The sequence below is a fragment of the Orcinus orca genome, chromosome 5 (assembly GCF_937001465.1).
Source record: "Orcinus orca chromosome 5, mOrcOrc1.1, whole genome shotgun sequence".
Taxonomy (NCBI): Eukaryota; Metazoa; Chordata; class Mammalia; order Artiodactyla; family Delphinidae; genus Orcinus; species Orcinus orca.
In genome coordinates this window covers 43,458,894-43,482,670 of record NC_064563.1, presented here as the reverse complement: position 1 = coordinate 43,482,670, position 23,777 = coordinate 43,458,894, and the positions used below count along the sequence as shown (strand labels likewise).

General features: G+C 37.0%; 1 protein-coding gene across 6 annotated transcripts in view; it reads right to left on the bottom strand.

Annotated features, from left to right (window-relative positions):
* The window catches only part of GFM1 (G elongation factor mitochondrial 1), a 62,101-nt gene that overhangs the window by 33,936 nt on the left and 4,388 nt on the right, over positions 1–23,777 (bottom strand). For all 6 annotated transcript variants that reach the window (XM_049709734.1, XM_049709733.1, XM_049709732.1 and 3 more), the window contains exons 5-13: positions 22,756–22,872; positions 19,006–19,156; positions 15,356–15,510; positions 14,702–14,786; positions 7,711–7,848; positions 5,829–5,930; positions 4,096–4,152; positions 987–1,124; positions 13–95 (exon numbers count right to left, since the gene is read on the bottom strand). In XM_049709734.1, the coding sequence (XP_049565691.1) occupies positions 13–95; positions 987–1,124; positions 4,096–4,152; positions 5,829–5,930; positions 7,711–7,848; positions 14,702–14,786; positions 15,356–15,510; positions 19,006–19,156; positions 22,756–22,872 (1,026 nt within the window). The remainder of the gene's footprint in view (positions 1–12; positions 96–986; positions 1,125–4,095; positions 4,153–5,828; positions 5,931–7,710; positions 7,849–14,701; positions 14,787–15,355; positions 15,511–19,005; positions 19,157–22,755; positions 22,873–23,777) is intronic.

The following is a 23,777-nucleotide window of genomic DNA, read 5'->3' as shown; positions in this document are numbered from 1 at the left end:
TTGCATACTTACGGGACAGGGGCCGTAATGGTTTCTCTGAAAGCAACTTTTGGCTTTCCTGTGATACAAGGACAGCCATATTCTCTTTCCATCCTCTAAAAAGAGCAGGAGAGATCTTTTTGATATATTTAAATTAAAAAAATAATAAACTAAAGGAAGAAAAATCCTAAGAATCTCAACTACCTTAGAAGCATTCATTTAAATATGATAAGCAAATGATAAATCTTAAATCACTTAAGTACCTTATGAGGAAAAATACATGATATTAAGCAATACAAACTGCTTTTACAGATTTTATATAAATGAATTCTAATTTAGACTGATTAATTTATACTTACCTCCAATTAATCTATCCACTAAAACTTTATCTTTGCTCCATTTTATTACATATTTACTGGAATAGTATATGAATCTGCTGTCATAATTTTCTACTATCTCAACTTCAAAGATATAATCAGAACCAGAATTTTTAATCGTAAGTCATATATATTTCGTTTTCGTTCACATACACACAAGACCTTTCCTAGGTAAGCAGGAGCCCCATCTACCCACTTGTTTATCTCCATTATAATGATCTTCAAGTAGTGACTTGAGAAGAAAACAGGCAAGAAATGGCCTGAAGAGTGGGTACTCGTGGGCCGACTTTCTCAGCAGGTTTCTCCCTGAGGTTGTCTTCCTAAGGCTGAGACCAGGATACACTCGACCCAAGGGACCATAACCTAGGGATGGATCAATGGTCTTACTGCAAATCCCCTGAGCCTTGATTCTAGAAGTCTGCAATGTTTTACGAATAAAAAGATTTAGAAACCAAAAGTAATTAATTAGTAACACACACTGGAAGAAGCAGTATACCACATCTAGATACAAAAACCAGAGTGAAGCTTGAAAAACCACTATTAGTTTACAACCATTAGATTGAGAATTATCGACTCTTAACAAAACATAGACATAAATAAAGTGAATTTAACTTCTTTGTTATTCATTACCTGAGCATAGATTTCCAGGTGTAATTCTCCCATTCCAGATACAATTGTCTCTTTGCTCTCAGTGTCAAAGTGGACTTTAAATGTGGGATCTTCTCTTGTAAACCTGCCAATGCCTTTTGAAAATTTTTCCAGATCATTCTTTAAAAAAAGAAAATCATTACACATTTTACTAAGCATGGTAAGCAATGAAATTGCTGAAAAAACTTTAATGAATGAAATCAAATACATGAACAGTTAAAAAATAAAAATGATCTACCATCTAGTTTCTAGGCTATATCCTTTTAATATGAGAGCTTGGATACCACACAGCCAAGACAGCAGGGAACAGCTAACTGAGAGAATTTTCTTTTCACACCAAGATACAGGAGTCCAAGACTTAACTCTATGCCCTTTCCTATTATATTGACAAAAACTGTCCATTTGTGGAAAACTGCCCATAAAGCGGAAAGCAGAATCTGTGTTACTGTGTTATATTTTAGAAATCCTATACATAATCAAGGGAATCAGCATGGTTACCAAGATTCTACTGTAGATTCAAGAGGGCAGTTAAGACCAACACTAGGCAAATGCACATGAGACCTCTCCCTTTCAAAACTATCTGCTTGGATGTGGTCTGATGCACCTTTATTCTCCTTAGATGTAACTTCCTTATGTGGTAAGCAGAATAATGGTCTTCTAAGGACATGCCCTAATCCCCCCAAACCTGTGACTGTTACCTTACATGGCAAAGGGGACTCAGCAGATGTGAGTAAGGTTACAGACTTTGAGATGGGGAGATTATCATGAATAATCTGGACAGGCCCAATTAAATTGCATGGGCCTTTAAAAATGGAAGCTGAGGGACTTCCCTGGTGGCGCAGTGGTTAAGAATCCGCCTGCCAATGCAGGGGACACGGGTTCAATCCCTGGTCTGGGAAGATCCCACATGCCACAGAGCAACTAAGCCTGTGCACCACAACTACTGCGCTTGCGCTCTAGAGCCCACGAGCCACAACTACTGAGCCCACATGCCGCAACTACTGAAGCCCATGTGCTCTAGGGCCCATGTGCTGCAACTACTGAGCCTGCATGATGCAACTACTGAAGCCTGCATGCCTAGAGCCTGTGCTCCACCACAAGAGAAGCCACTGCAATGAGAAGCCTGTGCACCGCAATGAAGAGTAGCCCCTGCTCGCCGCACATGCACAACAACGAAGACCCAATGCAGCCAAAAAAAATTTTTTTTAATAAAATAAAATAAAAATGGAAGCTGAATGAAGAAAGGTAGTGGAGAGATGGGAAGAGAAAAAGAAGAGACAGGAGATATTTGAAACATGAGAGGGGCTCATTTTGCTGTTGCTGGCATTGAAGACAGGAGGAAGGGGGCTATGAGCAGCCTCTAGAAGCTACAAACAGCCCTCAGGTGACAGCAAGGAAATGAGGACCCCAGTCCCACAACAAGGAGCTGAATTCTACCAACAATTTGAGTAAGCAAGGAACTAAACTGTCCCCTAGAGCCTCCAAGAAAGAAACAACACAGCCTTGCCAATACTTGATTGTAGCCCATTAAGAACTGTGTCCGAATTGTGACCTACACAACTGTAAAATAATACATCTGTGCTGTTTTAAGCCACTAAGTTTTTGCTAATTTCTTACAGCAGCAATAGAAAACTAACACGCCCCAATCACCAATATTAACAGCTATCACATGTGGCTGAAGATGTGTTATGTGTTTTGTATACGTTATCTCAAATTCTAACCACAAGGCTGCACGACAGAATTATCCATGTTTTACAGGTGAGGAAACTAGGTACAGACAAGTTGCTCAAGTCCACAGAGCTAGCTGGGCTTGAATCCTGGGTTAGTCTATCTCCAAAGTCTTTTCCCTTTTTCCTGCACTAGCCAGGGACTCTCAACTTACTAGAAGATCACCCCTGCCCCACTACTGAGATTCAGGGTTTTATGCAGTGATTTTATTATTTGATATATATTAATTCTCCAGGAAGCAGACAACCCCAAGACACCAAAAAACCTTTTGAATATTGATGCGTTTGATTTCCCTCCATGATTGTGAACTATCAACAGTTAAATGTCTTACATGAACTCTGGAGTTAGGAATAAAGAAGAAGAATATCTTTAACTTCTAGTCCTTCATCTTCTGAAGGGAAAAGCAACCAATCTGGCAAAGTACTTGGAGCAAACTGTGGCATCTCACTGTGGTAAGATGTAAAGCTCGCCTTTCAACTTTCTGAGATAGAGTGACTGAACGTTTTCTGCCACCTCAACATTCTCTTTTCTATAATGAGAAGGGCCTGGAAAATCTCAGTTCCTCAAAATAGATGAAGTAGTTGCTGTTAATATATCCACAAGACAATAAATCAGAATACGTTCTGTAAATGATAGTACCCAGATGACAAGAAATCATAAAATGTTCACTCAATGCATGAATGAGTTAATGTCAATATATCACGTTAAAATGACTGTTATGAATGTAACTAACTTAAGAACTAAACAATTATGTTTCAAGATCAGGACTAATTCCAATGACAAGCAATGCATATGCAGAACCTATTCAAGCAATTTTGGCTAAAAAGCTAAATGACATCAAATCCAATCATAAAACTTTGTATTTGAAAGCGAGTCAAAACAGTCTTGTTTGAAGGCCTTCCATGTTATAGTCAGACATTTACTTCATAACTACCACAGATGTAGAGATGTATTATAATCCATGAGGCAATTAATCTAAGCAATATTGTAATATACTTTACAGTGAGGTTTTTCTGCAACTTAGGACAAATGCCTCAGTTGCCTCTCTTCCATCTCTTATGATCTGAATCTAGGAAGTTACTCACACTTAACACTCCACAGCCAATGATATACCTTTACTATAGTAAAAAGTTATAAAGCACAGTCTCATGAATACTTTAATACCATCAACTTCTTCAAATATACTGTGAAGTACTTACTACTAATAGACTGGTAAATTTTAAAAGGTGATCTGAATACCAAAAGAGGAAATAGAGACCAAAAGACTGCTGGTTATCACAAGACACCATGTGCATTGTGGAGACAGACAAAAAAGAGCTCAAGTTTTTACTGTGATATACTGAGCGTTAAATCAAACTCCTACCTTGTTAGAAGGCTTCATTGCTATTGAAATGACAGGATCAGGAACATGAATTGACTCCTAAAATATTTTTCAAAGAACAGAGAAGAATTCAAATACAGTACCGTATGTGTCAGGGATGGATTAATTTTAATGTTCTCCTTTACAACAGAACAAAAGACAAATACTAGTCAACATCTTAGGGTAGACAAATATATCTTGGTCTGTTTTTCCTTAAATAAATGAATATATTAACATATATAGGTGTCCACTTATATGATCTCCTCCCTCCCAAAATAACAAAAATAAAGCATCTATTTACTTAACTGTTTAAGACCCTTAAGTTTGTTGACACTTTCAGTTTAACATAATCGTTACATATAATGAATTCAAATGCTGAGATGTGGAATACTAATTAGCTAGTGGCTACATCTGCTATAGCTATCTTCTGATAAGTTATTTAATCAAAATATACTGCCATCACTGATAAGAGAAGCAGAGAAAGGGACTAGATTCTTTATACATATGATATCTCATTTAATCAGTCACAACTCTGAGAGGCAGATATTATTATCCCCATTTTACAAATAGAAGCATTAAAGGCTTGGCAAGAAGAATAACTAACTTGGCCAAGGGCCAGCAGGTAGTACAGGGCAGAGGTAAGACTGACCAGGGTCTATTTGCCTCAATGCCTGAGTACTTCCCACAACCTCCAGTCCCTTCATATTGGTAATGACAAGTTTAGAAAAAACCTTATCAATAATACTTGTCAAAAAGTCCCCTTATCTAGATCCCCCAAAAACCTTTACAGATTTATGATTTTTGTAGTGTCCTAACTTCACATGTAAAACCATAGACATTAGAGAGTATTTTATACAAAAAAGCTAAATTATAAAATTAAGAATTCATCATATGATACAGGAGCTATTATAGTGCTCATCTGTTATGTTGGACCAGTTCTTATATAAACAACCCACTGTAAATTCCTTCCCTGCAAATCACCTATACCCTGTGTACTCATATTCGTCCTTTACTGAATGAATTCAGGAGAGGGAGCACCCTCATGAACACATGGTCATACTGTGCAAGAGCCTGCTGTCCTGTGGGGGCAAAAAGGGGAGGAGTAAAGGGGACTGAAAGGCGGGGACTGAAAGGCGGGGACTGGAAGGTGGGAATTGCCCGAGCATGCTCTTCCCTTCAGTCTCCCTCAGTGATGAAAAGGGACCTATGAGTTCCACAAGGCAGGCTGTGTACAGTAAGTGGGACTGTCTAGTTGCATCCTGCCTGCAGGGCAGGGTTCTGTTCTGTCATGCTGCCCTGGAGTCTAGCCAAAATGTTACAGCCTGCTCTTACAGTTCTCTAGGGGATTGAGGGAAGGGTCCAAGCTCCAGCTGCCGAGTTAATAAGGAAGGAGCACTTGGCTGGGACTAGCCTGATGACGGTGACAGCAATTAGAGGTGTGCCCACAACGGGGAGGCACATCTCAGGGTAGGAGTCAGCGCTACACATGCCAGGTTACCTGGTGGAGATTTTCCCTCCATGCTAAACCCTGGAGAATGGTGGAATGATTTTACTACGAAAAACCAGGTAAGTTAGCTAACAGAGCACTTCTTTAGTTGACATTAAAAGAGCCATAACCAACCTACAGTTGATGCCCGTGGCACTCAATGAAAACTTCTGTGGTTGTTTTTCTGAAGTACTAAAACATAGACTTTTGAAACGCAAGTGATAAACAGCTTTGAAGTTAAATGACTTACCATAGAAAGGCCACTATTATCTTTGTTTGTGAATGTGTCTCCACTAGCACAGTCAATGCCAAACAATGCACAGATGTCTCCGGCAAACACTTCCTCAATATCCTAAATAAAGAATACAATATGACACTTGCAAGTAATACAAACCAGGACATCATAACTAAAAAGTAACTGCACAATAAACACATTGTACACAAACAAACGTGGCAGAATCTCACCATGAATTCCACAAAGAAGGAATTAGATAGAATCAATGCAACACCAACAATCAACCACGGCAAGATATACCTTCAACAGGGCCCTTATTTAAACCACACCTCAACTGACAAGATTTTACTTTAAATGGAAACTCCGAGCTATGGCATCTTTACTTGGAGGATCTGCAGTACTGACAGAACACAGAACCTCACGGTTCTAAAGTTATTTCTATAGAATTAAAAAGCATGTAGTATAGAATGGATAAACAACAAGGTCTTACTGTATAGCACAGGGAACTATATTCAATATCCTGTGATAAACCATAATGGAAAAGAATATGAAAAAGAATGTATATATATATATGTATAACTGAGTCACTTTGCTGTATAGCAGTAATTAACACCACATTGTAATTCAACTATACTTCAATTAAGAAATAAATTTTAAAAAGATAAATTCAAAAAAATAAAAAATACAATTCTATCAGAAAGAAAAAAAGAAAAACAAACAAAAAACATGTAGTACTATATGTGCTGCCACAGTCCAACAATGAGATGTGTATGACAAAGGCATACAAGGAAAACCTGCAAAGGAAGTTTTGGAAAACAAAGGCAGGAGAATGGAGTCTACTGTACTTAAAACAATCTTAATTTCTCACAGATGCAGGCAGTTAAAAAAACACAGGAAATCTAAGAATAAAGCACTGGTGCCTCTAAACTTCCTAGTCTTTTTTTGTATTGACAGTTCATTAATAACAGCTGTGGCTGTGAATGAGCAAGTGTGTGTGTCTTGCTTTACTGGTTACACAGCTGTACGGATCTCCTAGCTTCTGGCCCATGAAAGAACTGTAACAATCACTAATCCCTCTAGCCTGCCCCCTGCTGCTTATCTCAAAAAAGAGGAATGATGTCTAATTTTGAAAGACTGCCTGTTCATTTTCCAGGAGATAAAAAAAGTTATGGCCACTGAAAATTTCTGAATGTCGTAACATTTTGCTTAGACTAATAAATTTCTCTAGGAATATAGAGCTGAATTGAGAAAGGGTGCAAGAAGGAGAGAACCTCACACACTTGGTATTCCTGCCAAACCTTAACCCTATGGACCACAGAAGGCTAGGACAGATTCAGAGCCAATTCAAGAATTCAAGCCATAAGCCAAAGTTTATCTCCCAGACTAGACCTTCAGAGGTTTTAAATGCTCAGATGAATTCTGGCATCAATATGGCCCTTCTGGGGGTTGGTTCTACTTCCATATTTCAGGAAGTAAATCTACTGAACAATGTGGGAAGTTATGTATGAATTTATTACTCTCATTTACCTTTGAGAACCACAGTTCCACTGTGCTAAAAACCTATTATACTCTTCGTAAGGATAGCTCTTGAGGAAAGTGTTGAATCTTGTGCTCCGAATCTTAGGGAACCAATGTCCCTTTTCCTTAACCTTGGCCACTGAGGAAATACAGCTAACTCACAAATGGTGGTTTTAAATGGGTTCCTGACATTTGCTAATTTAGCCTACACCAAAGTGCCACATGAGAATTGTAGCCCACCTAACTAAAAAGGAAGAAGCTAGGAAAACACATTCAACTAGAAGTGATTTTCTTGTGGGGCTCAGGATACCAAGAAGGTAGATATATTTCACTTGCATTAGAGAAATTTCTGATCTCACAACAATGCCCAGGTACTCGCCTCCATCATGTCGGCATGCATGTGAACCAGCCGTTGCACCCGTACTTTCTTTCTCGTCCTCGTATTATAGATGGTATCACCCTTCTTCAACTGTCCTTGATAATTTCGAACATAAGTTAACTGTCCAAATCGACCTGCCTAGAAGTCAAGATTGGATAAGGTCAGAAAGAATGAAAAAGAAACACAGGAATCAAAATTAAGAGGAAAACTTCACAACTACCTTCAAATATTTGCTATCAGTTTTAGTAGTACAACTTATATACATGCTTCAGTTTGTTGTCATAAACTACTTTAATACTAGTTTTGAATATAGATAAGTTAAATGGTTGTTCTTTGATATCAAAATCCAAGATACTACTTTTGCTTCCTCTAAGTTATTAGAAAAAGTTTTAAAATTTATATAATAAGGAAGTTATTCCATAAGTTCAGTTTAATACAAGAAGACATAAAAATAAGGTATAATTATTAGAAAGACAACAATGTTGGAGAAACTAACATTGTTAGTTAGACTACATGTTAGAGAAACTTTGAGAGTCACCTGGAAAGCTATACAAATAAGAGTTCTGTAAAGTGACTGAATATAAAATCAAGGATCATTTCCTCCTGAATAGTAACACTAACTTATTAGGTAAGTATTTAAAAGTTGCCAATTCTTCCCATGTTAATTTACAGGTTTAACACAATAGCAATAAAAATCAGAAGAGGATACAAAGAAAGCATATTAAAAGCAGCAAGGGAAAAACAACAAATAACACATAAGGGAATCCCCATAAGGTTAACAGCTGATCTCTCAGCAGAAACCCTACAAGCCAGAAGGGAGTGGCAGGACATACTGAAAGTGATGAAGGAGAAAAACATGCAGCCAAGACTACTCTACCCAGCAAGGATCTCATTCAGATTTGATGGAGAAATTAAAACCTTTACAGACAAGCAAAAGCTGAGAGAGTTCAGCACCACCAAACCAGCTTTACAACAAATGCTAAAGGATCTTCTCTAGGCAAGAAACACAAGAGAAGGAAAAGACCTATAATAACGAACCCAAAACAATTTAGAAAATGGGAATAGGAACATACATATCGATAATTACCTTAAATGTAAATGGACTAAATGCTCCCACCAAAAGACACAGATTAGCTGAATGGATACAAAAACAAGACCCTTATATATGCTGTCTACAAGAGACCCACTTCAGACCTAGAGACACATACAGACTGAAAGTAAGGGGATGGAAAAAGATATTCCATGCAAATGGAAGCCAAAAGAAAGCTGGAGTAGCAATTCTCATATCAGACAAAATAGACTTTAAAATAAGGAGTATTAAAAGAGACAAAGAAGGACACTACATAATGATCAAGGGATCGATCCAAGAAGAAGATATAACAATTGTAAATATTTATGCACCCAACATAGGAGCACCTCAATACATAAGGCAAATACTAACAGCCATAAAAGGGGAAATCGACAGTAACACATTCATAGTAGGGGACTTAAACACCCCACTTTCACCCATGGACAGATCATCCAAAATGAAAATAAATAAGGAAACACAAGCTTTAAATGATACATTAAACAAGATGGACTTAATTGATATTTATAGGACACTCCATCCAAAAACAACAGAATACACATTTTTCTCAAGTGCTCATGGAACATTCTCCAGGATAGATCATATCTTAGGTCACAAATCAAGCCTTGGTAAATTTAAGAAAATTGAAATTGTATCAAGTATCTTTTCTGACCACAACGCCATGAGACTAGATATCAATTACAGGAAAAGATCTGTAAAAAATACAAACACATGGAGGCTGAACAATACACTACTTAATAATGAAGAGATCACTGAAGAAATCAAAGAGGAAATCAAAAAATACCTAGAAACAAATGACAATGGAGACACAACGACCCAAAACCTGTGGGATGCAGCAAAAGCAGTTCTAAGGGGGAAGTTTATAGCAATACAAGCCCACCTTAAGAAGCAGGAAACATCTCAAATAAACAACCTAACCTTGCACCTCAAGCAATTAGAGAAAGAAGAACAAAAAAACCCCAAAGCTAGCAGAAGGAAAGAAATCATAAAAATCAGATCAGAAATAAATGAAAAAGAAATGAAGGAAACAATAGCAAAGATCAATAAAACTAAAAGCTGGTTCTTTGAGAAGATAAACAAAATAGATAAACCACTAGCCAGACTCATCAAGAAAAAAAGGGAGAAGACTCAAATCAATAGAATTAGAAATGCAAAAGGAGAGGTAACAACTGACACTGCAGAGATAAAAGAGATCATGAGAGATTACTACAAGCAACTCTATGCCAATAAAATGGACAATCTGGAAGAAATGGACAAATTCTTAGAAAGGCACAACCTGCCAAGACTGAATCAGGAAGAAATAGAAAATATGAACAGACCAATCACAAGCACTGAAATAGAAACTGTGATTAAAAATCTTCCAACAAGCAAAAGCCCAGGACCAGATGGCTTCACAGGCGAATTCTATCAAACATTTAGAGAAGAGCTAACACCTACCCTTCTCAAACTCTTCCAAAATATAGCAGAGGGAGGACCACTCCCTAACTCCTTCTACGAGGCCACCATCACCTTGATACCAAAACCAGACAAGGATGTCACAAAGAAAGAAAACTACAGGCCAATATCACTGATGAACATAGATGCAAAAATCCTCAACAAAATACTAGCAAACAGAATCCAACAGCACAATAAAAGGATCATACACCATGATCAAGTGGGGTTTATTCCAGGAATGCAAGGATTCTTCAATATACGCAAATCTATCAACGTGATAAACCATATTAACAAATTGAAGGAGAAAAACCATATGATCATCTCAATAGATGCAGAGAAAGCTTTTGACAAAATTCAACACCCATTTATGATAAAAACCCTGCAGAAAGTAGGCATAGAGGGAACTTTCCTCAACATAATAAAGGCCATATATGACAAGCCCACAGCAAACATCATCCTCAATGGTGAAAAACTGAAAGCATTTCCACTAAGATCAGGAACAAGACAAGGTTGCCCACTCTCACCACTATTATTCAACATTGTTTTGGAAGTTTTAGCCACAGCAATCAGAGAAGAAAAGGAAATAAAAGGAATCCAAATCGGAAAAGAAGAAGTAAAGCTGTCACTGTTTGCAGATGACATGATCCTATACATAGAGAACCCTAAAGATGCTACCAGAAAACTACTAGAGCTAATCAATGAATTTGGTAAAGTGGCAGGATACAAAATTAATGCACAGAAATCTCTGGCATTCCTATATACTAATGATGAAAAATCTGAAAGTGAAATCAAGAAAACACTCCCATTTACCATTGAAACAAAAAGAATAAAATATCTAGGAATAAACCTACCTAAGGAGACAAAAGACCTGTATGCAGAAAATTATAAGACACTGATGAAAGAAATTAAAGATGATATAAATAGATGGAGAGATATACCATGTTCTTGGATTGGAAGAATCAACATTGTGAAAATGACTCTACTACCCAAAGCAATCTATAGATTCAATGCAATCCCTATCAAACTACCACTGGCATTTTTCACAGAACTAGAACAAAAAATTTCACAATTTGTATGGAAACACAAAAGACCCCGAATAGCCAAAGCAATCTTGAGAACGAAAGAAGGAACTGGAGGAATCAGGCTCCCTGACTTCAGACTACACTACAAAGCTACAGTCATCAAGACGGTATGGTACTGGCACAAAAACAGAAAGATAGATCAATGGAACAGGATAGAAAGCCCAGAGATAAACCCATGCACATATGGACACCTTATCTTTGATAAAGGTGGCAGTAATGTACAATGGAGAAAGGACAGCCTCTTCAATAAGTGGTGCTGGGAAAACTGGAGATTAGATCACTCCCTAACACCATACACAAAAATAAGCTCAAAATGGATTAAAGACCTAAATGTAAGGCCAGAAACTATCAAACTCTTAGAGGAAAACATAGGCAGAACACTCTATGACATAAATCAAAGCAAGATCCTTTCTGACCCACCTCCTAGAGTAATGGAAATAAAAAGAAAAATAAACAAATGGGACCTAATGAAACTTCAAAGCTTTTGCACAGCAAAGGAAACCATAAACAAGACCAAAAGACAACCCTCAGAATGGGAGAAAATATTTGCAAATGAAGCAACCGACAAAGGATTAATCTCCAAAATTTACAAGCAGCTCATGCAGCTCAATAACAAGAAAACAAACAACCCAATCCAAAAATGGGCAGAAGACCTAAATAGACATTTCTCCAAAGAAGATATACAGACTGCCAACAAACACATGAAAGAATGCTCAACATCATTAATCATTAGAGAAATGCAAATCAAAACTACAATGAGATATCATCTCACACCAGTCAGAATGGCCATCATCAAAAAATCTAGAAACAATAAATGCTGGAGAGGGTGTGGAGAAAAGGGAACACTCTTGCACTGCTGGTGGGAATGTGAATTGGTTCAGCCACTATGGAGAACAGTATGGAGGTTCCTTAAAAAACTACAAATAGAACTACCATATGACCCAGCAATCCCACTACTGGGCATATACCCTGAGAAAACCAAAATTCAAAAAGAGTCATGTACCAAAATGTTCATTGCAGCTCTATTTACAATAGCCCGGAGATGGAAACAACCTAAATGCCCGTCATCGGATGAATGGATAAAGAAGATGTGGCACATATATACAATGGAATATTACTCAGCCATAAAAAGAAACGAAATTGAGCTATTTGTAATGAGGTGGATAGACCTAGAGTCTGTCATACAGAGTGAAGTAAGTCAGAAAGAAAAAGACAAATACCGTATGCTAACACATATATATGGAATTTAAGAAAAAAATGTCATGAAGAACCTAGGGGTAAAGCAGGAATAAAGACGCAGACCTCTTAGAGAACGGACTTGAGGTTATGGGGAGGGGGAAGGGTGAGCTGTGACAGGGCGAGAGAGAGTCATGGGCATATACACACTAACAAACGCAGTAAGGTAGATAGCTAGTGGGAAGCAGCCGCATGGCACAGGGCTATTGGCTCGGTGCTTTGTGACAGCCTGGAGGGGTGGGATGGGGAGGGTGGGAGGGAGGGAGATGCAACAGGGAAGACATATGGGAACATATGTTTATGTATGACTGATTCACTTTGTTATAAAGCAGAAACTAACACACCATTGTAAAGCAATTATACCCCAATAAAGATGTTAAAAAAAAAAAAAAAATTAGAAGAGGAATTTTTAAACATTTTATTAGTGACTTTAATATTAGAAGAATGGATAAAAATAGAAAATAACTCTGATATAAGAATATATTAAATACTCCAAAACATAAATAGTATAAAACTAGCACAAATTAAACTGAACAGCCCATAGGGTATAGTATAAATATCTAAAATGTTTAATTAATTTGTCAATAGAAGATAAATGACACATGACAATCAATGAAAAAATATAACATTGTTCAAAAACTGGTAACTAGACAACTGGTCTTCTATTTGAAGGCAGAGGAAATACATTTAGATCCTACCTCACAGCATTCAGCAAAACAAATTCCAACTGGATTAACAATGAACAAAACAAGAAACCCCACCACAAAGAAGGAGAAAGAAAAGTAAATATTTACAAAATATAATCAAAGAGGAAGATTTATAAGGTTAAAAATGTGAAAATGACTAAAGACAAAGACTGATGTATTTGTCTATGTAAATTTTAAACTGCAAATTGTTTTTTAAAAAACTTTATTAGAGAAAGGCTCGTACAAATAAGTAAAACACTTTGACTCTAATTTTAAAAAAGGAAAGACAAAAGAAATAAAGAGGCAATTACAAAAGAGGAAATACAATTCCGTAATGAATATATGGAAAAATGTTCTCTATTATTAGGAATTAAGGCAAGATGAAGTATTAAAATACTATTTTCATTTATGAAATCAGTAATGATTTTTAATAAACAATACTCAATGCTGATAAAGATTCACTGAAATAATCTAACATATACATTAATTCTGAGTATGAAAGCAATCTGGCAATATAAATCATTAAATATTAAAATATTTCATACCTGTTACTCAATAATTACAATTCTGAGGATCCTAAGAAAAATATTCCTAAATATATATTTTTAAAAGCTTTATGCATAAAAATTGTCACTGCAATGTTATTTCTACTTTTTAATTTAAAATTACTTTTTCTGGTTTTAGAAGTAATAAAAAGCATATTGTAAAAATTTAAAAATAAAAACTAGGAAAAAGCCCTCCCCAATATAATTCCATCCCAGAAATAACCACTCTTTAACACTTTCAAATTATCCAACTTTTTTCCCACTTAAAATATTATACACAGAAGCAATAACACAACAAAAAGCACACCCAGTCCCCAAATGTTGGTTTCTAATACCATTCACAATTAAAAGAAATCAGGGCTCTTAGAGAAATGGCTGATTCTAGGGCTGGGGCAGGGAATATACAACGTAAGCCTGGAGAATCCTGTAGTGCCAGAAAGTAAGCAAGTATTCAAAAAAGCAAAATACGGTGCAATGTCTAAGGGGCACAGAAGCCAAGTGAAACAGCTCCAATGGCCAAAACTGGTCAATCTGGCAACAAAATAAGTAACATACCACTGGATTATAACTCAAAGTACAAAATAAATATCCATGAGTCCATACTGATAAAAATAAATGATTGAATAAATAAATATATGGGGAGAAAAGACAATTCTCTTATACAGAAGAATCTCAAATAACTTACATAGATACTGCTCCCTCAAGGAGGAAGAAAATAATTCCCAGCCCTTAAGTGTGGGCTGTGCCCAGGAACCTTCTTCTAAAGAGTCAATATGGAACGGGGTAGAGGGGAAAGTAACTTTACAGTGGAGAAACCTGTAACCAAATATTTCCTAAGAGTCATTTTATAATAGGAATAAAAGCCTAATAGAAAAGAAAATTTCTATATATAGCAGTTAAATACATTAGAAAGCAACTTACCTCCAGTTTAAAAGCCAGGCCTACAAATGGATGGGAATTGTCTCTTTTGGGGTTCATTAAGATTTTGGTTTTCTCTTGTGAGTCACTTAAAATAAAAGAAATACACATTTATGAGATGCAATATTTCATATTTCTTTTATATCAATTTGTTTCATCAGAATATTATCTGAGAAGAAGCACATGTGCAGTAAACATTTCTGGGCTGATTCATAAGTGAAATTTCACTGAAAGGGATCAATAAGAATAACTTTTCTGGCCTTAATTACTGCATTGTGACAGGACCAGGGCAGAATAAAAAACACAAAAATAGTCTGGCAGAAAAAGAAAAATTATCAATGAGAACTTCAAAATTTTTGTTTCTTAAAGCATTAAAAAAAAATACAATTGGTTCCAAATGAGTAAATTTTCTAATGATGTAAACTTTGATAATGAAATAAATCATATTTTTAACTTACAAATAGAATATATGGGAAGGTATAATAAATATTTTTCTCTATGCCAAAATCGTTACCCAAATAGAAATGGAGATTGATTTTTGTAAATTATGGGGAAAACCCCACAATCACAACTACAAGAACCATTCTTAAATACTTTCCCAGTGCACAAATGTTAAAGTCTTTGTGCATAAATTAAAAATCAATTTCCAAGACTTACTCCTGATTGAGAATAGCATAATTTTGGACTTCAGATGGATTTGGGAGGTATTCTAAAACAGCATCTAAAAGAGGCTGAACTCCTTTGTTCTTCAAGGCGCTTCCCAAAAAGACAGGAGTAAATGACCTATTTAGAGTGGCTCTTCGAATTGCGAGCTACAAACGAAAAAAATTAATGATTAGTTTATCTTAAAGTTACATTTTGTGTTTCAGATCAATTACAAAGTGACAAATCAATGAAATGAATTGGTACTCTTTGGAGTACTGGCTCTGGTGAAGACTGGAATCAGGTTCTCTATAACTTAAGATCAAAATACAAAAAAAAGAAAAAAAAAAGAAAAAAGGCTATTTAACTTTCAACACTGCAATTGCTTTCAACACTCCTGGAATGTCACCAACTTTCAATTTGGCAAAAAAAGAAAAAGATATATATATACACACATACATAGAAAATAAACACACACACAGAACAGTGTAAGCAGTATGTTAACAATTGTGTAAGATAGAGGGAACAGCAATACACACACACACACACACACACACACACACACACACACACACACACATATCTCTGGAAAGATACACCAGAAACTATTAACCGGCAACCTGTTTTAGGGACAGGGCAGAGAACTGGGCAGATGGGAGCCAGGTGGGAGACTTTTTCCTGTGTACCTTTGTATAGTTGTTAAATGTTTAAATGATATGAAAGTTTAAACGATATGAAAGTATCACCTATTAAAAAAACATTTAACTGATTTGTTTTCTTTTTTTAAAGGACATACATACAGGAAGCCAAACAGTACAAACTGCTCATAAATTAAGGGCCGTGATACTAACAAGCCTCTAAAATAACGACCTCCTGGTCACGTCCCAACCCCTCGTGCAAGCACCGTCCATGTGTCCAGCCTCATTCCTTACTGGCTACTGGCCTCAGAGGGAGCAGTGGACCTTTAGCTCTAGCAGCTGGAAGAGGCCAACAGCAGTGCTGTGCTGTGGCCACAACCCACCACTGCAGAAATATGCAGCTGCATACAATTACTTCTCAGTCCTCAGGAAAAACAGAAAACTAGTTATCCTAAAAAGCTTAAAGCAAAACATTTATAACCACAATTTCTAAACATCACAATGAAAAGTAGAATAACAGCTGAGCACAATAAAAGGAGTATAAAAAGGAGAAAATAGGCATGGTAAGAAAGCAATTACTATTTGGAGCTATCTTAAAACACTTGCCTTTGCTGTTGCTAGGGACCAGAAATGGCTTGGTCACTAATCACTTAGGCTACCCTAGGCCACAAGGTCAGGTCTTTAACTTTCCAACCCTCCCTATATGCAACAGTAGGAACATATGAATCTTACCATGCTTAACTTTACATCCATTGAACAGAGAAACACATGAGCATGGTTGATAAATAGAAAAAAGGAGAAATTAAAGCTAACCCTATACCAGCCTAACAAAAGCTTTATTTTCCGGAAAATTTCCCTTACTTTTATTAAGAATCACATTCACACTTGAAAACCGTTGCCTTTCCACTATCCCTAATAACAATATACCCAAAAACAACACAGAAACTAAAGTACACCCATGTATCCTGGCAGAAAACAGTAAACATAGCAGGGCTAAAACTGTCCTCCTTATAAAGGCCTGCTTGCAAGGCTGGGCCCCTGGCTGAGGCCTGAGGATCTGGATTTCTGGGAGGTTCCCAGCATTCCCAGAACTGGTAAGACTGGTTCACTGTGCCTATACTGTTGTATAAACAATGTGATGTGTGCTAAACACCTACTTTCCTTCTGGGAGTCTGGAATTTGGTACATGCTAGGCAGCGGGTGTCTATGTGACCAGCCCCCAGTAAAACCTTGGCACTGAGTGTCTAATGAGCTTCCCTGGTAGACGTCATTTCACAGGTGCACTCACAACTTTCCGCTAGAGGAACCAGGCAAGCACTGCAAGACTGCACTGGATGCCTGGGAGCTTACGCCTGGTTTCTTCTGGACTTCACCTCATGTGCCTTTGCCCTTTGCTGATTTTGCTTTGTATCCTTTCACTGTAATAAATCATAGCCATGAGTGTGATTATGTGCTGAGTCCTTACTCCTAGTGAATCACAGAATCTGACATATTCCCTTTCACAGATCGAAACCTAACTCTCTACTGTGGTTCCTGGGTTACGGTGCTTGACTTTAATTAAGGCCCAGACCTATACTTTCCTACGTGGTGCTCCTTACTCATCAGAGAGCTGAGGTGATAAGGCCTTTGTGAATGGTAAAGAACTCAAGCTATGAGATATATTAGTAAGCATCTCAGCTTCAACAGGGTTCTTTCCTTGTGCATTTGATCTATAAACTCCCTGAGTGCAATGTCTTACACACAATAATTACTTGTCTGATCTCTGCTAAGGGCACCAAGTGGTTTGGCAAAATAAATATCAGTCTTTTTATGATTTTTATTTTTATGATAAAATATACATAACAAAATTGACTATCTTTACAATTTTTAAGTGTACAGTTCAGTGGCATCAAGTACATTCACATTGCTGTTACCACTATCCACCTCCAGAACTTTTCACCATCCCAAACTGAAACTCTGTACCCACTAAACTTCCCATTCTTCCCCCCCCCCCGCCAGCCCCTGGTAACCACTATTCTACTTTCTGTCTCTAGGAATTTGACTATTCTGGGTACCTCACAGAAGTGGAATCATACAATATTTGTCCTTTTACGTCTGGCTTATTTCACTTAACGTCATGTCCTCAAGACTCACCCATACTGTAGCATGTATAAGAATCTGATTCCTTTTTAAAGCCAAAAAATACCCTCCATTGTACGAATATACCAATTTTGTTTATTCATCCATTGATGGACATTGGGTTGTTTCCAACTTTTGGCTACTGTGAATCACGCTGCTATCAACACTGGTGTACAAATATCTGAGTCCCCGCTTTCAATTCTTTTGGGTACACAGAAGTGGAATCGCTGGATCATATGGCAGTTCTAGGTTTAATTTTTGAGAAATCACCATACTGTTTTCCATAGTACATGCATCATTTTACATTCCCCAGCAATGCACAAGGGTTCCAATTTCTCCATATCCTCACCAACACTTATTTTGTTTTTTAAATAATAGTCATCCTAATAAGTAGAGTGGTATCTCATTGCGGTTTTGATTTGCTTTCCCTAATGATTAGTGATGCTGAGCATCTTTTCATGTGCTTATTGGCCATTTGTTATCTTCTGTGGAGAACTGTCTATTTACAAACTGAATACCAGTTTTAGGCAGGGATCTTCTCTTTATTTTTTAAGAGCTGAACAATCAAGTAAAAAAATCTATACAGCCTTCCAAATAGTACAACAGGGTACATTTCTAATTTATCGTCTTTCTTCTTAATAAGACTATGTCCAAGAGGTTGGCAGTGTAAGTATCTTTTTTCCTAGAACTATGACTCCTTTCCCATTTTACATAACTCACTACTTAAAAAAAGAGAATAATTTGCCATGTCAAATATTTTTTTAAGAAACCAATTATGTTAACAACTTTGCTCCGATTTCATTAATAAAACCCCTGCATAAAAGCACCATGTCCCTTCCCTGCAAAAAAAAAAAAACCAAAAGCCCTCTTTTTTCTTATTAATATAAGATTAATTTTGAGAGCACTTGCCTTTAAATCAGAAATTGAAGGAATTTTTTCTTCCAGAAACATCTCACCAAGTTGCTCATCTGAATTAGCAACACATTCAATCAGCTCCTGCCGGTGGTCAGCTGCCGCCGCCCTGAATTCTGCTGGAATTTCCCCATATCGAACAACCTGACTAAAAGTAGAAATGTTTTATTTTGGTACTTTAAGAATATTCAGTTAAATTGTAAATCAACTATACTCCAATAAAGATTAATTTAAAAAAAGAACATTCAATTAAACATCTAAGCACCAATGAAAAAGATAAACTAATGGCCAAAATATTTTTTTAGATAAGAGCTCTGATATATTTGCGTTAAAATCACAAATAAGAAAAATGTGAATCTTTAAAATTCAGAATAGTGGGCAAAATACTTTAAACAAGCAAAGCAAACTGCTCAAGGTTGTACTACTAGTAAACAGATGAGCCATGATTCAAAGCTAAAATGACTCCAAAACCCATGAGTACAGTTGACCTTTGAACAACACAGGTTTGAACTGCACAGGTCCACTTATACACGGATTTTTTTCAATAAACATGAAAAAATATATGTGTATAACATTGTATACAAAACTTGTATTGAAGTGGACAGCCTATCATTATATAGGAATAAGATAAGTGATATTTAATATGAAATTAATGTGTTAGTTTTCTTACTGTTTTATAACTTTGCTTTCAAAGAATTATATCACCATACAGTATGCCTTTCTCACATAATTAAAGACACTGTGTATCATCACAAGTAATTTTTTTTAAAAGTCACAATGCTTCCAATACTGTATTATGAATATGATTATATGATATGCCATAAAAAATTCTATAACGACTCATTCATTAGCATACAGACTAGGCCACTGCATTACATCAATTACACTAGGCTACCATAAAGCAATATAGTGCTGCTTCTTCCTTATCAATGTATGAATTGTTATACCTGTATATAAATATGAATTTCTTTTCATATTTTATCTTTTCATTTTTGATATCTAGTGTTAGTAATACATATAACATCTACAGTGCTTTGACTCATATAAGATTTTACTGATGTATTACTTTCCATATTGATAAATACAGTACAATACTATAAATGTATTTTCTCCTCCTTACGATTTTCTTTAACATTTTCTTTTCTCTAGCTTACTTTATTTTAAGAATACAACATGTAACATACAAAATATGTGTCAATCAACTGTGTTATAGGTAAGGCTTCCAGTCAACAGTAGGCTATTAGTAGTTAAGTTTTGGGGAAGTCAAAAGTTATACTTGGATTTTCAACTGCACGGGGGGATCAGCACCTCTAACCCCCACATTGTTCAATGGTCAACTGTACTTGAAAATTCTATTAACCAAATTAATCAGAATATCACAGTCAGGACTTCCCTGGTGGTGCCGTGGTTAAGAATCTGCCTGCCAAAACAGGGGACACGGGTTCGAGCCCTGGTCCGGGAAGATCCCACATGCCGCAGAGCAACTAAGCCCATGAGCCACAACTACTGAGCCTGCGCTCTAGAGCCCACAAGCCACAACTACCGAAGCCTGCACGCCTAGAGCCCGTGCTCCACAACAAGAGAAGCCACCACAATGAGAAGCCTGCGCACCGCAAGGAAGAGTAGCCCCCACTCGCCACAACTAGAGAAAGCCCACGTGCAGCAACAAAGACCCAATGTAGCCAAAAATAAATAAATAAAATAAATTTATTAAAAACTCCATGTATCAGTAGTTTTCATAATCTTTAAAAAAAAGAAGAATATCACAGTCTCTGACAAGCAGGATTAGAGACTTGACTATTCCTTTTCATTAATAGCAATTTTTAACACAGAACACTCCATTCTGTAGTTTTAAAAAAAAAGGTTACTAATTATGACAGACTCTTCAACCTTGACCTCAGTTCTCTGTCCCTCTAGGGGCCAGACAGGTAAGAGTCACAAATAAAATACAAAACAGAGAAATGGATATACTTGATACTTAGAAACATGAGTCTTAACATTTTAAAAGGATTTCTTTAAAAATGGAATCTAACGTCGAAAAATAACAAGCTTTTCAGAAAACACATTCCTGGGGAAAAAAAAGGGAAAAGAAGCCAATTGCAAATAATTGCAAGTAGTCAGAAAATAATTCTTATTGTCCTAAAGAATGCTCTTCACAGCCTTCAGAACTTAATTTCTTCCATTCTGGCAAGCTCCCTCCTTCTTAGTCTTTCACGTCAGAATCTTCCTTTCAAAATGTACATACCCAGTGGTCTAGGGCTGGGAAAGGGGGCAGGTATGTTAAGAAGTTCCACCTGGGCTTCCCTGGTGGCGCAGTGGTTGAGAGTCCGCCTGCCGATGCAGGGGACATGGGTTCGTGACCCGGTCCGGGAAGATCCCGCATGCCGCGGAGTGGCTGGGCCCGTGAGCCATGGCCACTGAGCCTGCGTGTCCAGAGCCTGTGCTCCGCAACTGGAGAGGCCACAACAGTGAGAGGCCCGTGGTTCTGATGTACAACAATGTTTAAAAGCCTCTGCTTCAGTAGGCAGAAACGTGTGCCCTGGTAATTCTGAGGAAGCAGATTTATTCATTTACTTAAAAATCTTTTTTGAGTCTCTATTTTGTACCAGACAGTTCTAGGGCTGGGTACACAGCAGCAAATAAACCTGATAAAAATCCTTGTCCCTTACATTCTAAGGAGTGAGAGAGAAACTTTGTTGTCATTACTTAGTTGTCAAACAAAAAGTAAGAGTGAGAAATGCCTTGTCCACTGAATAGGCTTGATCTTTTTCCCTACCTACAAGACGGTCGATAAGGATAAATTCTATATAGTTAACTGATCACAATGCCTTTCACCCACCTGCCAGACCAGCAATCTCAGTTCCATAGCAGGAAAAGGAAACCCCTAATAAAGGACCTTCGGAGAGAACTGCCAGGCTACTGGGCCCACGCTTCAGAACACAGGTTCATTTATGACTCCCCAAATTGTCTAGAATAGTGCCATTCAAACTGTGGTCTGCAGACCTGAAACATCAGCACCACTTGGGAGCTTTGCAGAAATGCAAACTCCAGCCCCACCCTACAGCTACTGAATTAGAATCTCTGAAGGTGAATCCAGAGATTTGTGTTTTAATAAGCTCTCTAGGTGACTTTTCTGAATGCCATGGTTTGATAACCACTGCGCAGTTACAATGCTTTGTGTGCAAAGGTCTCTTCAAAAGTTGGTTGACAGACCAAAACCATTTCAAAAGTTACCAATTTGCTTTTTGTATTGCCTAAACCACATGTATACAAGTTTTAACTTCTTTTATATATTAATCTTTTTATTTTTGTAATCCCATGAAGTAGGTAGAGGAAATATTTATGATCCCTATTTTCTTCCCAGTTTTTATAATAATACCCAGAACATAGTAGCTGTTCCAGAAAAGTCTACAGAATGAAAGAATACATGGATGAATGCATGAACAAGTAGAAAAAGAGATATTACATCATTAGCCCAAGCTGAAGGTCTCCTTTCACCACACCGTGTATATCATAATGCGATATAAATATATCATCCAAAGAGTAACATACTCTCCCTTGGAATGAATACTAAGCAAAATGGGAAGTAACTAGGATTAAAAGCATTAAAACAAAATCATCTTAGAGGATATTCTTCCAGCCACATTTCAAAAAGAAGTTTATATTTAAAGCACTCATCCTTTTCCTTCTCTTTGATACTTTTTAAAATATAAGATTTTAATAGAATAGTATATTTTTAACACTTACCCAAAGTCTCCATCAAAATAGATGGCTCGTTCCTCAATAAGATCTATAATACCTTTAAAATCACCCTCCAAACCAATGGGTAATTGCACAAATGCTGCATTATGACTTAGTTTAGACCTGAAAAATAAAAATACATGTTTACCCCTTTTTTTCTCCCCAAATCCCTTTGAAATGACAAAACAAATATAAAAAGAAATCAATGGCAGATCTGTGGAAGTGATCAGCAGGTCAGAGCGGAGGATACAAAAGCATTTGGGAACAGACTGACAGCCAAACTCACTGTGCTCAGGAAGCCTCAACCCTATTCGGGCAACAAAAAGAACTGTAAGATACGTATTTTCCCATCAGATCCCCAGAATACCCTGGATCAGAAACAGAAGAGGGAAAAACAGGTCATTGAGTGGTTGGCCAGGAAATTAAAGCATAGTGGGATAATTGTACCCACATCTCATTCTTGGATCAGCTGACTCTAGTGAAGCTGAGTATAGCTATCTGAAAAGGAAGTTCCTTAGGGGGAAAACCCTTAGAGTGGGTATTAAAGTCAGACACTCATCATCGGCCTGTACCCTCAATCAGGCACAACCACCGAAGAGAAATCACACTCACTGGCAGGGATTTACACTCAAGTAGAAATATGCTCTAGCTAACTATGCTCTAGATTCTAGGTACCCATCTATAACTATGGATAGATAACTAAGAACCACCAAATATCTGAAGGAAATCAATAGCTTGCAAGAGAGGTGGGAGCTCAAGAAATGGTACTAACCTCCAAGGAGAAAGTTACTAGAAGAAAATAAAATGTAAAGATCTAAAAAGGAATTACCTCTATTAATAAAGATGTCACAATAAAAGGGAAAGTTTATAGAAATTAACTACATAACTGCTGGGATTAAAAAGAACAAAAAACAGGCTAAATAACAGAAGGGATGCAGATGAATACCAGATTAGTGAGTTGGAGGACTGACCTCAAAAATTCTCTCATAACCCAGTGAAAAAATTAGGAGACAGAAAGTATGGTAGAA